This window comes from Tiliqua scincoides, chromosome 1 (assembly GCF_035046505.1).
Source record: "Tiliqua scincoides isolate rTilSci1 chromosome 1, rTilSci1.hap2, whole genome shotgun sequence".
Lineage (NCBI taxonomy): Eukaryota > Metazoa > Chordata > Lepidosauria > Squamata > Scincidae > Tiliqua > Tiliqua scincoides.
In genome coordinates this window covers 78,416,668-78,431,906 of record NC_089821.1, presented here as the reverse complement: position 1 = coordinate 78,431,906, position 15,239 = coordinate 78,416,668, and the positions used below count along the sequence as shown (strand labels likewise).

At 40.9% G+C, this 15,239-nt stretch overlaps 1 protein-coding gene across 6 annotated transcripts in view; it reads left to right on the top strand.

The window, feature by feature from the left end:
* Positions 1-15,239, top strand: part of CLASP1 (cytoplasmic linker associated protein 1) — a 213,446-nt gene that overhangs the window by 111,445 nt on the left and 86,762 nt on the right. For 5 of the 6 annotated variants that reach the window (XM_066611749.1, XM_066611747.1, XM_066611748.1 and 2 more), the window contains 2 exons: positions 8,909-9,016; positions 10,882-11,049. In XM_066611749.1, the coding sequence (XP_066467846.1) occupies positions 8,909-9,016; positions 10,882-11,049 (276 nt within the window). Of the gene's footprint in view, positions 1-8,908; positions 9,017-10,881; positions 11,050-14,775; positions 14,884-15,239 lie in introns of all 6 variants that reach the window. The other variant, XM_066611752.1, reaches the window with a different exon arrangement.

Here is a 15,239-nt window from a genome sequence, read left to right as displayed (position 1 = left end):
TTCTGGTATTTGTGAGAAAGAGAGAAAAAGCTTCTCTCTATATACTGTGTCCTTTAATCACATTTTTTGTAAGTTTAAAAGTCTGGTTGTTGTCCAGTTGTTTATCAGTCTGTAAAATGACTTGTCCTCTAGTACCCTAACTTGTAAGTTCACTCAAGAGCCTCTAAAGAAGGACTTTGTCCAAAGCTTTTTGAAAGGCCACGTTTATAATGTCAACTGGATTGCCTCTAGCTTCGTTCCTGTTGACACTCTCAATACCAGAGATGTAGGATTTAGTTTTGCAGAAACTATGCTAATTATATTCAGCAAGGCTTGTTCTTCTACATTTTCACTAACTTTATCTTTAATCTGCTATTAATCAGTTTACCCAGAGCAGTTAATCTGACTGACCTGTAAATCCCTGACTGGATTCCCCCGAATTGCTTTTTAAACATGATACATTGGTTACCTTCTAGTCCTCTGGGACAGAGTGATTTAAAGGACATATTTTTGTTTTATAAGTCAGCAGTTTTCCATTTCAGTTCTTGAAAAGCATTTGGTTGGATATCAGGTATGGGTAACACCAACTCATAAGACTTGGTCTTGAGTTGCCAATCATGCATTTCTCAGACTCGAGACGTGTTTTAAAACAGGAAGTGACTCAGTTTTTCTTGGGAACAAGCGGTTACTGGGGTTTGTAAGGAACTGATCAGCACTTCCCGCACTGCTGGACTTACTCAAAGAACATCAGAGCTTTTGTTTACAGATGGGATGGGAACCTAATAGGAATGTTAAATGAGAATTTGCACATGCACCAGCAGCTCTGCTTTTTCTGTGGAGCAGTGCCTGACTTGTTTATTGAAAAGACTCTGACTTGAGTCAAACAGCATCCCAAAAAGGCTCTGGCCAAGTCCCATAAGCCTCCCAATAAGACTCGTGCATGAGCAGAGTCAAAGGGGTAGGGACTCGGAACACTACTTGAGTCTCACCGCGGTTCATTGGCACATCCTTGGTGGATGTCATTTAGTGATTTGTTAATGTTTAATTTGTCAGTATACTCTAGAACTGGGGTATCAAACCCTTTTCATACCATGAACTGAATAGCATTCGTGGCCCCTGCTGGGAGCAGGAAGTGGCGTCATTATTATTATTATTAATAACAACAGTATTTATATACCGTTTTTTAACTAAAAGTTCACAAAGCGGTTTACGGAGAAAGATCAAATAATTAATGGCCATCATTAAGCAGATGATGGCCAGAAATCAGCACTTCGTTCTCATGTAGAAACTCATTAGCTACAAATGACAGAAGACAAAATATGCAAATCAAATATTTTCAAGATTTTGGGCTCTCCCCGTATCTTCCCTTTTTCTGCCTGTTTTGCCCGCCACTCAGCCCCTACACCAATTTACCAGCTCTGGGGCATCCTAGAAGGTGGCATGATTTCATGTGACAGCGTGTCATGTTTTGCAACACCGGAAAGGCCACTTCGCTCCTGGAAAATGAGTTTCAATAGCACAGCAACCTGTTAGGATTGGGCCCTAAGTTTAAGGTTGCCTCCCCCGGTATAAAATAGGAAAGATGCTTTATATTGTTAATCTGAGTTATTTCTAGAGAGAGAGAGAGAGAGAGAGAGAGAGAGAGTGTGTGTGTAGCAGTAAAACTTGTTTTTTCCTCTACAAATTCCCTGATCAGGTTTTTATTACATATTTTTTGGGGCCTTCTTAGCAACCATTATTCTATATCAAGGATACATAAGAAGGATTAAGATATTGTGGATGCTTGGATAACACTTGTTTTGGATTCCATTCTGTTAGTTAGAATTGCAGTATTAGTGGTCAGTGTTCTGAAAAGCATGTTTAAATGAAAGTGCTCAAAGATCTGAAGTCACAAGCATGAGGATTCATGCCCAAGTACAGGAGTTGCTGGGTTCTGTTACTTGACATCTTGTCTCCCTCCAGTGTAGCGTGTGTGTGTGTGTGTGAGAGAGAGAGAGATGTTTGTTTGTTTGGTCAGGAATGTGGAAAACTACGGCAACTGCCAAATTCCATCAGAAATTCTGGGGAGGCACAATTATTGAAACAGCTAGGATTTATATCTCTGTCTCAGGTTACCATTTTCAGTTACATATTCTCAGCATAGAATAGACCAGTATCCCCACCCCCAGAAAATAGCCGAATTACTTTATGCTTTGGGTGGCTCTGCTCTTTTTCTCTGTTCCGCATGTTACATTCTTCAAGCAGAAGTCTTGTCTGCATGAGTTGTTGGTGTCGTCATGGAATTTGTGTGACTTTTGAGTGTTCAGTTACTGCTTTCCTGCAAATAATCTTGTAGTCACTTCCATGTAAAACCATAAAATTCTAAATTGTATCCTTTACCTAATTGGGAGGCTCCTTTTGGCCAGAGGCTCCTTTTGACTGCGCAGCACTTTTCTTACTATATGTAAGACTGTGACCAATTGGTTTTATTTGACAGCATCCAGGTAGCTAGGGCGCCTGGCTTTTCATTCTTTACTGTGGCTGCTCACAATCATGAAACCACCGACTTCAGATTATCAAGTATGGACTACTTACCGTAGATACTCGCCTATAGGGCGATAAATTTGTCCTAACTGACAGCTCCTGAATCTACCCTTCGCCTTATCTGCGGGGCCACTTGGGGTCAGGGCTTTTTTTCAGGCACACTGCGGAGCAGCTGTGATGCTGCTGGGGAGGGTGACGTGCCACCTACTCCCCCACCACGCTTGGGGATCCTGACGGAGCTGCTCCGCTCGCCTGCTGCTCCCCCTTCCCACCTTGAGCGGGGAGCCTGACGGAGCTGCTCCGCTCACTTGCCTCCCTCCCTCCTCGCCTGCCTCCCTCCTTGTTGCTGCTCCTGGGCATTGCAGTCCTGCCTGCTCAGGCTCCCCAGCCTGGTCTCCTTGCCTCTGACTTCCTCCTCCTCCACCCCGTTAGTCTCTGCAAGGACAGGAAAGGGGAGCAGGAGCCTGGTTCGTGCCCCATGCCTGTTGTCAGTGTGGCTTACTCCCAGAAAAGTGTGCATAGGATGGCAGCCTTTGAGCCCAAGCCAGTGCATGCCTACTCAGAAGTAAGTTCCATTATTGTCAATGGGGCTTGCTCCCAGGAAAAGATTATAGCTTGAAGATGGGGAGAGAAACGGGAGGGCTGCTTCTTCATGCAGAGTCTACAACTCTGCATCTGCTTCTTCCAAGCAAGAGGGAGGAGGGGAGCCTCCCACTCCTGCACTGCCTGCTTCTCTCTACCCTCCAGCCCCAGCCCCTCTCTTCCCTCCACCAGCCTTCACTCTGTTGTATTGTTTTCTCCCCCTTCTCTTCTCCCTTCCCACTGTCCCTCTTTCTCTGCCCCCTATTTACAAGCCATGCAATCAGGGAAACTGACCAGGAAACCCCCTGACAACCTTGATCCTGCTGTAAATCAAGAGGAGGAAACAGCCCTCAGACCAGGTGAGGGTGAGCTTGTTGCAGCTGCAGGATGCACCTCCCCTGAAAGTGGAAACACTCCCATCAAATGTCTCACAAACTACAATTCAGAGCACCATTACTTAGGAATAACACCCAGGGAAAGCAATGGGTTTGCTTCTGAGTAAATAGGGTTTCAGCTATGTGCAGCTGCACTTGGTCACAGCCATTTGCTGTTGCTTGTCTCTGCTGTGAATTGAATTACACACTCCCAGTTGTGTTCTCAGTTGTATGTTATATGTAGAGCTTCTGGCTTAAGAGCAGAAGACTCTGCCTTTGCACTGTTTTGCATCAGAAGTGTCCTGAGAAATTCTGAGTGATAGTTCACTTTTTTATGTTTTAGTTTTTTTTCCTGTGCTGGTCTTCAATCACTGGTTCATACATGAATTGATCACCAAAAATTAGCTATTGGTGGGGCTTTCACAGTCAACTAGTTACCTCCCTTCCTGCCTTGCTGGCCCTGCAAGGCATTTTGGAACACTGCCATTATTCCATGCTCTTTCAAGTACCCCTTAAAGGTCCAGTTGAGTGCTCCTGGGGGTACATGAACCCCGGGTTGGGAACCACTGTTCTATTAGTATGTTGTTTACAGTGCAGTCACTCTTTGATAGTGTTTACAAAAAGATGGTGAAGACCAGAGTTTAAAAGTTTATGAATAAAAATGAATCTTACGATCTTTTACTATATTTTAAATAAATTAGAGACTGTCAGTTCTTTGGTAATAATTACTGGTAGGTTATTTTTCAGGATATGGCCTAGGATAAAATCAGACAAAACTATAATCAGACGCCCCCCTAAGTTATGACCCCGACTTATCCGAGGGTCATAGAAAATTCTATAATTCTTGCCTCAAAACCTGCCCTCGACTTATCTGTGAGATTGACTTATAGGCGAGTATCTGCGGTATATTTCCACAGGTGGTTTCAACCATATTTTTATGTTCACTGATGGGGATGCTTGGATTCTGGATGAGAAAAATACAGAACCAAAGTGAAGTGTTTCATTAACATATTCACATCTGTAGGGCTGATATTAACATTGGTACTAACCTTGGGGAGTAATTATTGGGAGAGCAAAACACCCCTCCCATGAAATGTGATCTGTACTTCCTCACAGCTCTTGCACTGCATACAAACAGAAGGCTTCCCCCAGTTAAAGAACCCTGAGTTCTTTCTTCCCTTCTGTACTGATGAGGCAGCTAAATTAATACTTATTTATAGCTCCTCCAGAGCTGTTCTCACATCCACCTGCAGTCTCTTTTGGGCCATTCAACAATGTGACGGTGTTCATTAATTACCTTAAATGTGCTCAATGCATTATGTGGTAATTTCTTTAAAGGTCTGTAGGTGGAGCTATTGCCGTAATTATCTCTGCTGAGGAGAGCCATCTGGTCAAATGCATGTCTAAAGACAGGCAAGCTAAGTGACACAATTACCCATGAATGTTTTATGGTTATTCTGGCTTTAGGTATGCTGAACTAACTAGTTCAACTAACAGGTTTTTAAAAAAATTTCTTTATAAACTGGTATTTGAGTTTTTTTGCTTGTTTTTGTACCTAAATACACACTGCCCTCTTCTGCTGATATTACTAACTGTTCCCTATTGTCCCTTTCATTTTTTTTTAAATTTGCTTAAAGATGGTACTACCAGTAAACCTGAGGGTAAGCAGTCTCTGTGTAACTGAGGTCTGTCTCTAGTTCTACCAGGTTTCTGTTATCACCCAAGTGATTCTTGATTTTCATCTGTGTTCAATGGTGCCTTTGCATGAGATGTTGCATGATGTCCTTCTCTGACTCATACTGACGTTGTTTGGGCACTCTACCCTTTGTCTCTCAGTTCACCTTTGTTGTTAGGCACAATGCTTGTTAGAATATGTGCTTTGAAATCATTCCGTCAACCTACTGCGACAATGTCAAACACACCTTTATGAATTGCACATTTGAGATCTGTTTGAGTCAGATTTTACATGTTATAGATCAGTGGATGCTTACTTGGTTTTTGAAAGCAGAAGTAACAGACTGTCTCTCTTCAGTAGGAAAAATTGTTGTTTAAAAGTGTACCAGTTCCTTGCTCACAGTCCTTCCAATCCTTCTGTTTTGTTAATTGTGCAGTCCTAGAAGTAACCAGTTTCATAGTGGGTCTTTGCTGTTCCAAGAAATTCCTCTTTCTCAGGCCATGTTGTATGTGATTCAGACATAATACTGACCTGAGTTTAAGTACTAGAAGTGGACTATATGTGCCATTTTTCCCCTCATGTGCAAGTTTTTTCCTCACCCTATCTACAGACAGCCCTTGATATGCTCAGATTCAGTACCTGCGGATTTGAATACCTTGAGTTACAAACCCACAGGGTGGACCACCTGTAGCCCTCCAAACCCAGCTGAAGCTATGCTCAAGTCAAGTCTAGAGGCCCTTCTGAGGGCTGGGGAAGCTGGCCTCAGAAAGTGTTCTGAGACCTTCAGAGGACTGAAAACCATGACTTCTGGTTTTTGGCTGAAAACTGGAAGTTGTGGTTTTCAGGTCTCAGAAGGGCCTCCGTATCCGACCAGATCACAGCTCTGGTTGGGTTCAGAGGCCTCATCCCCCAGTCTGTAGATTCCAACATCCATGAATTTCGGTATCCATAGGGGTTCTGGGAATGGAACCCCCGCAGATAACAAGGGTCACCCTGTATTTTTTTTCCAGCTTTATGCATTTCCGACACTGTGAGGTTAAAAGAATATTGGGTATACTCCTAAGCTTGCTTGGAGAATCACAAATTCAGTGTATCACTCAACTAGGCCCAAGAGGACAACAAAAGGCTTCTCATTAAAAGGTGATACTATCCCCTTTCAGAAGACCTGTTTCTTATTCTGAACTTAGATGAGCTTGTTTTAAGTAGTGCTGAATTCTGTGTAACTTTTAAAAAGTTCTGGATAATTTCAGTGTATTCAGTTATTTTGATACCAATATTATGTTGAAATTGTTGATTATTCATTATGGCAATGTTATAGATTGATGTCCCTTCCCGATTTTCATTCAAAACGTGCATTACTTAAGGAGTCTTCATTCTGTCTAGATGGGGAAGGAGTTGTGGGTGGTGTTACCCTTTTAAGTACGAATATGCTTGTGCATGTGTCTGTCTCTTGTGGATATTTCTTACTCTTCAGTAGTGAGTGTCTGTGAGTGAAGAATAATATCTTGTTTGACCACATATTGCAGTGCGGGCTGATGTTTCATCTTCAAACCCCAGAGAAATCCAAAGGCAAAATATTTAATTTAACTGTAGAGTTAAATGATAAAACATACATCAAAATGGCCATTTCGTTCTGTTTACTCCTCTTTTCCTTGGTCACAGGGATGAAATCAGGTTTCAGTTAAGTTTGACGGTGCTCAAGAGCACATACCTATCACAGGGTTCAAATGGCCAATCCAACCCTGAATGCTTAGTATCAATGTGAACTGGGTAGCGCCATGAGGTACTGGTAAGAGCCCAGTACTTGACTTTTCTCCAGGGCCCCACCAATCTAGTGCCATCACTGCTTGGGACAGTGTCACAATCTCACCTAGCCCATCTTCTGATTCAGCCCTGATTAATTTCTCCCCCTTTGTCTTCCCAAGGGATGACTCATTTCATGCACCTTTTATGTATAGCTTCTAATTAGAGCAGTTAGCTCTCAGGTACAAAATAATTTTTTCACATTTTTGTTTAAGGTAAATATATAAGGCTGCAGAAACAGATTTACATAATAACAATGAAGCATCTTATTCTAGCCTTTTGGAAGAAGACTTTTTTTATGGTATACAGATCTTTGTAAGTTTGTACGTTTAGAATCACCAATACACTTCCATAAATTGAATTTACTTTGTGAATGTAGTACTAAAATTCACACTAATTCTACCACTTTTTTCAGAATTAGCTCAGGAAGCATTGTTTTGGGGTCCAGTTGTCAGACCACTAACAAAGTCATGGCGATCTGATTTTATGTGCTCTCTGAAACACGAGAAGAACTCACATGCAAAAGAACTGAACTGTATTTTTTCCCCCTGTTGGCAACCTTCAGTCTCTGAAGACTATGGTATCATGCTCTGAATGGTGGTTCTGGAACAGCGTCTAGTGTGGCTGCAAAGGCCGATTCGGGAGTGACAGTCCCTTCCACACTGGGAGCAAGTGTAGTCTGTCCCTGGTCTGTCTCCCTGGCTATGGGCCTTCCTTCTTTGCCTCAGTCTGTTGGCCAAGTGTCTTTTCAAACTGGGAGAGGCCATGCTGCACAGCCTGTCTTCAAGTGGGACGATCAGAGGCCAGGGTTTCCCATTTGTTGAGGTCCAATCCTAAGGCCTTCAGATCCCTCTTGCAGATTTCCTTGTATCGCAGCTGTGATGTTTTAGTAAACAAAAAGCCTGTTTTGTAATAATGATTAAGTTGACTAGATTCCTCTAGCACATTCTCACACTTAAAACCGGCCATGGATAAGCAACATGTGGAGTACTTTTAGTGCCTCTTTTTGTAATAAATAGGATAATGTTTGGGATCAGGAAAGTGTGGACAGAGATTGTTTCGAGTTTTTCCAATAGAAACTCTCTATCTTTACTAATTTTGCAGGTTGTAGAATCAGTTCTAGGAAGGTTTTTTGGGTCATTCTGGAGCAGATTTTAATGGCAGTACAGTACTATAGCAGTCTAAAATGTTGAGAAATAATTGCCAGCAAATAATTTCTGATAGATGGTCGTGTTTGGCCTGCAGGATACAGTTCACAGTAACTTTTCATGTTCTATCAAAGACCTTTTGTGTGGCCTTGGGAACGTTCCTCTCCCATGCAAAAAAAAAAAAAAAGTGTGCTTGAAAGTAAGTTCCATTTAAGTTAATTGAGCTCATTTTTAGGCATGCAGGCCTAAACAGACTTGTTTATGAGCAAGTATCATATAAATCAACAGCATTTATAAAGTACAATGTTGTATCCTAAGCTATTCAGTTTACAGAAGAAACTCCATTTGTGCACCAGGGGAGAGGTGACTTTTGTCAATCTCCCTTAACACTTGCACTTCGTAATACAGTATCTATTCCTGAGAGTCGGGGGTGGGAGAGCCCCTTGGGATTAGATACTCGGGTAGTACTGGGGGCTACAGAGGAAAAGGGAGACTGACAGAAATTGCCCCCTTCTTTCTTTTATGCAAACAAAGTTTCTTTTGCAAAAGAAATGGCATAAAATGTAACCCGATATATTAAGAATTGGAGCCTGTAATTGAGATGTAAATCTGTAAAACAAGGGCAATATTACTCCTACTTAATGCTGTTTTGAGAAGCAACCATCAGACTTTTCATTTGGATGCCTGTATTTGTAACCTTTTGAGGTGTGCTACCTTCAGGGCCATATAATAGGCATTTCCTTTCAGTCAAAACGCAGTTCCTGTTAATGTAAAAACAGAAGCAGGCACAATTGATTAACTACTGCCCTTTTTGTTTTCTCTAGGTCGAATCCGCACAAGGAGGCAAAGCTCTGGAAGTGCCACTAGTATCACCTCAACAGCTGCTGACACTCGAGGCCGCAGCCGGGCAAAAGTAGTTTCACAGTCCCAGCGTAAGAAGCTATTTAATCAGATTTTGTTGAACAGGCTGTATATTTCTGCAACCTGTATTTGTCATCTATCCTCATAGAAAATCAAATTTTCATTTATTCAGTCTAATGTTGTTCATTTTATTTTATTGGTGTTAAAAAATAATAATAAAAGGACTCTGTATGCCTCATCTGCAACTCACCCACCAGATATTGGCACAACATGCAGAAATAGCAAGATACAGTGTCTTTCTTCAGGATATTTGCTGGTTCTAAGCATTGGCCACCGTTCCTAAACAAACTCAATTTATGTACATGATGTGTCTATATAATATCTGAAACTCATTCACTGATTTAACTTTCTGCTTGCTTGTCATGCATGTGTGTATATAGTTCTAGTCCCTGGAGACGCATTCCCCATTTTGAGGCTGCTTGTCTCTCCTTGGATTTGCCTAATCTTCCTCCCCCTACTAGAAAAGCCACAGAATCTGGCATCTGACTCTATCTTTGGTCAAGTGTAGTTCTTCCAGGTCTGTCGAATTGTGCTGCCTGTGACAGTTGCAAATGTATTTTAAGAGATTGCTAGCAAACCGTATCATGCATTTAGTTTCTTGTTTTAATTATCTTTCCTTGTTGGACTGCATTCTTAAAAATTATTAAATTATCACTAGACTCAAGATCAACGAATGCTACCAAATATTAGTCAAGTGAGGTTTTGCTGAAGCAACCAGCTCTGTTGTGATTGCCGTTGACTCCTGAGTGCTGACTCAAGGACACTGCAGTCATTCCCAATCCCAAAACCACTATGCTAATCTCTGTTGCTTCTTCTGTGACCTGAAACAGCTTTGCATACTCCCTCCATGTTGCATCGGTGCCGACTCCTGTAATCAGGATAGCAGTGCCAGCTTGGCTTGCTTTAAAAGCACTATGTCATGGATCACCATGTGATACCACAGGTCACAGCATTATGTTAGCACGGCAGTTATCCAACTGCTTGTTGGATAGTCAAAGATCAAAATTGTGGGTGACTGTAGAAATAATTGCAAGAAAGGCCTTGCTTTGTATTAATCTGTACTATACTGCACAATGTTGGTTGTCACAAAGCAATTAATGTTGTTTGCAACTAGCAGTGCTGCTTGAACTCTGTATTGTCTCGCTTTCTATAATTCTCTTTCTGCCTGTCCTTTGGTCTGCTCTCATAATCCAGGATCCAGATCAGCTAACCCTGCTGGTGGTAAGAAACACCTTTTTGTCTTTCACTGTTTCCATGTCTGTGCTGTCTTTCACACCGTCCTTAACTATTTCCATTTTCAGGATCCTTGTTCTCTTTATTCTTGTCTCAGAGGTTGAAAACCATTCCTGAAGTTAAAATGAAAATTGAACCACTTTGGTATTCTTATAAGAGAATATCTATGTATAATAAAAAGAACTCGCTAACTTACCCACCCACCCACTGTGAACCCTTCCATTAAAAATTAGGTGCTAATTTTTCATGCAGCAGCATCATGCAATCTTGCTGACTGGTGTGAGATTTGGCCTGTATCACTTGAAAGGGGGATATGGCCTTTGTAGCACAAAGGGTATTACTATTGGTCACAAGCTATGAAAAACCTTGGGAACATTATTATCATAACAAAACACTTATTAGCATATGGCCATATGAAATTCTATAACACATGGAATGTCTACACGCTGTTCTAATTTATGTAAGGCTATAATTCTATACACACTTACATGGGGGTAAGTCCCATTGAACTCAGTGAGATTTACTTCTGAGTAAACATGCATAGGATTGTGGTGTAAAAGGCGTTTTCAGTAGTAATACATTGTTTGGCTTTGTTTTAGTTATTGTGAAGTTTGAGAGTTACTTATCTCCGATTCCTTCCTAGCTGGCAGTCGATCCAGTTCCCCTGGCAAGCTGTTGGGGAGTGCATATGGTGGACTGAACAGTGGAACATCCAGGGGAGTCCCAGTGCCATTGCCTGCTGATAAACGCAGCAAGGTCCCTCGAAGCCAGGGTTGTAGTCGAGAGACAAGCCCAAACAGGATAGGTCTAGGTAAGATTCTCCTTGGCTACAGTACAGAATCTGGAGATTTGCAAAACAAACTTTGCTTTGATTTAGTGATTTTAACCTCTGTTTCTACGGGCATAATCTGTCGCTGTTCCATGGTTTCCAGTGTCTTTCTAGGGGTATTGGACAGAATAATTAACCATTGCATGTAATGTGATGATTTGAGAGAATGTTTTCCAAAATGTTTATACTTCAACCCATGCCTTCAAAAACAAAATCTTTTATATAGTACTCTCTTGTTTCCTCTAATCAGAAGGTGCTCTGATTGTGCACCTACTGTAAAGTAAGTTGAATAAACTTCATTGTGTAGATTGTTTCTAAAGAAGCTATTAGTACCATCGTATCTATCTCACCTCCCATGAATAATTTTTGAACTTTTTTGTGTGTGGCTAGGAACTGTTATGCTGAGGTATTTGTTCCAGAACTGCTGTTTTCATGTAAAACAGTAGCATTGGCAAATTTTGTTTAAACACAGAAGTTAAAAGCTCAGTTCAGATGATCATCTGAGCATTAGATTAGATTATCATGAAGGACCCATGATCTTTGGTTCTCAGGATTGTTTTCACCAAGCAGAGCTAGAATAAACCACAGTTCCTCAAGTTTGTAAATAATGAGAAATTGTAGTTTAGTTAAAATAAAATTGAAATAGAAGCTTTCACTTTTCTCTTTATGTGTGGTGGAGGACAGGGTGGGAGGGGGAGCACTCAAGTCCAAGGCTCTTTGCGACACACTTGTGATAATCTAAACCATGGTTTAGTTGGGTGTTTGAATCAGACCATGGTTCATAATTTCGAATTGGAGTATGAAATTCCTAATAAACAGGTGAGTACTAGAAACTGAAAGTCTAATGTTGTAAAGATTTAAGAAGCAGCAGATGAGTGGGATCCAGAAGACAGGGTGAAACAAATATGTGGTCTGAACTCGATATATATGTTTAGGGATACAGGGCCGACGCAGAAATTTTGGACAGGATCTGGTTTTGAGGCAAGTTGGGGGGGGGAGCAAGAAGTTTAAAGCATATTATCAAGGAGGTAAAGTTATCTCTCAAAACAAACGCAAGGAATACACTTTAGGGTCATATGCACATAGAGGCAAGCAAAATTCAGATGAGAAAGGAAGATAAACAGGCTATGCATAGGCTTAAGGAAAGGATTGGGTTCTAGCACTAACTCAAAGCCAGTGCTGTTGTCACAATGAGAAACTTGTCTATACTTTTTTTGTTAGTGAACCAATCCTGAAACGTATTTACTCAGAGTGCTAGATCCTGATGAACTAAAATCAAGACATTTATCTAGAGCAGTGGTCTTCACAACAGGATGCTGTGTAAAGAAAATGCATCTACATTGTGAACAGAGCTTACTGTTTTGTGTAGCTCTGTGTTATCTTTCCTTCAGATCTCTGCACAAAGTTGCTCCAGGCAGCTACTTCCGCTGTCCATTGCCCCAGCAGGCTCTGCATCCCAGTTTCGGGGCAGAAGCAGTTGCCTGGAATAACTTTGTGCAGGGATCAGAAGATAACGCAGAGCCATGCAGAAGGGTAAGCTTCATTCACAATGCGGAGAGCATTTTCTTTGTGCTTGATCTGGCCTGCAGGCCATACTTTGAAGCGCCCTGTTCTAGAGCATAAATGACCCAGGCCAAGGTCTGCACCGTTCCCCTGGCCCTTGTTGTACAATATTTAACTCTAACCCTCTCTTTCACATCACCCTGAAGTGCAAGGATTGTCACTTCTGACACAGGAGGAAAAATACTTGTAATTGCTCCTTTGCATATGTTAAATTTTTTAATGCATCAACAATATTAAGGAAAAAAGCAAAGTTTTAAAAAAGCAAAGCTTCACATTCCCCCATGTCAGTCTAATTTATATTTGATCAGGTGAGTGGCCTTATTAAAATGTCATTTGTGTAGAAGCCAGAATGGGACCATTTCCACCATTCCAGTCACGAAACTGTATACTCGAACTCATCATAAGAGACTCCATTCTGTATGAAGAGATTTGGGTAAACATTTCTATGGAGTTAGGTTACACAGTAGAAAATAATATTTTGTTGAGGTCACCTTTTTTTAATTGCTGCTCTTATTTTTCATGAATAGTTCGCACAATGTAACATTTTCTGTTCCTCATATATATATATTTAATATATATATAAATATATATATATATATATATATATATATATATATATATATATATATATATATATATATATATATATATATATATTTAATTATATTAAAAATATAAAATAAATAAATATAAAAACATGGTTTAAAAATGATTCAAGGGGTCTTTTTATAGACTTTGAAATACATGTTCTTTTCTCCCCATACCATAATAGTCATATCTCAAAGACTACCCCATCCCTGTCACCTGATGTTACAGTCGTACTGGATCTTAGTTCTTGATTTATAATTCAACCACCATATTTAAATTACTAGTTCATCCAGCAGATGACTTAATTTGGGGTTTACAAGAATGGAAAGAATTTGTGGATTTACATGCTTGCAGTAGTTAGGTTAGTCGCCCTCTTTAGTACGTACTTATTTTCAAAATGAAGGACTCTATACTATCCTCTCATAGTTTTCAAGCAACAGTTTAAATAATATTTTACCAATCTTTAAAAAATGAGTGACTGCCCTAGAAACATTCTTCCTGTTCTTCAGGAATAAATTCTTCAAAAAGTCAAACTGTAAAGCCGCAATCCTGTACACACTTACCCAAGGGTAAGTTCCATTTAACACAGTAGGTCTTACTTCACATGTATAGGATTGTGCTGTTTTCTTATGGGTTTAAGAAAAAGTTGTTACCTGTGCACACAGCCCCTTAATTATATGTAGCACTTTATTTGATAACTCCAAGAAATGGATAGCTCTTTGCTCCAAGGAGATTACACCCAACATTTGATGGTGGAGAGATGGCACAAGAGGAGAGAGGGATGGGAGAGTCAAAGGCAAGAGGAGATGGAGGAGAACAAATGCAGTAACACGGATCTAGACTTCTTTGTCACTGGGCTTGGAGGTGGTGATGGGGATTAAAACAAGTGTTCCTAGAAATATTTGAGGAAGGTTTTGAAAAAAATGACTTTAATAACCTTGATATGTTGTTTGTATTTCAGTGCAGTGGAACACTGAAAGTTAGTGACATTACTCAATGGAAGAGAAGTTTAGGTGGCTGCCTGTATACCACTGGTCAAATGGAAATGTAAAAGAATACTGATGATATTTCTGAAGGATTTGGGAGCATCAAAAGTCCTGTTTCTGTTTGACCAGTTCATTATTATGACAAACCTGTGTCCAAGACTTATTGTGTAACAGTACCCTTGCTTTAGTGGTGCTTTCCTAAACTCTCATTCCAAACATTGTATGTCTCAAAGAAAAAAAAAAATCTTTCCCACAGTGATTCTTTCATTTAGCCTCAATAGGTCTGGCATGCTTTAACTCTAACCCTCTCTTTCCAATGAGGATCTTCTGTCCCTTTTCCCATGTGCCAACCAGGACTGTCTGCCAGGCAGGCCTCTCTCATCAGGTGTGCTGACTTGTAACATAAAAGGTTCAACTTGGCATGCAGCGTGCTTGGTTTGCCAGAGTTGGCTGCTGCCAATGATGTTTGCTAATGTCAATAATGACCGTGAATGTGACTTTCCTGTCTGAGCTTTGTGTCCTCATTAAACTTGTGTTCACCTTCTCTGAAACCCTCCATGCTGCATGCTAGCACGGAGCAGCCGTATCCCTCGACCCAGCGTGAGTCAGGGGTGCAGCCGCGATACCAGCCGTGAGAGCAGCCGAGATACAAGCCCTGCTCGGGGCTTCCCGCCACTTGGTGAGTACCTGCAGGCACTAGAGCTTCTAAGGCCCTTCCTTTTCCCCCTTTCTTGTTGCCTAGTCAAGGCATCGCTAGGTGGAATGAGCTTGGTTTTTTTCCTCTTTTCACTTCCCTACACTCTCCCTTTCTGACCCTCACGTTTCTTCTGTTCCCTTCTGCATGCTTAGATCCTGTTTTAGTTAGAAGATCCATTTATCTAAAACTTTTTTGAACATTTCCAAATTGTTTAAGCATATCTGTGCAGCATTGGTTTTAACACATATAGCAGTTCTGAAAGTAGCCAGCCTGCATTATTTCAGTGAAGGATGCCACTGTCAAAAAGCATGAGCTGGACCTCGTGGATTTGGTGCAAT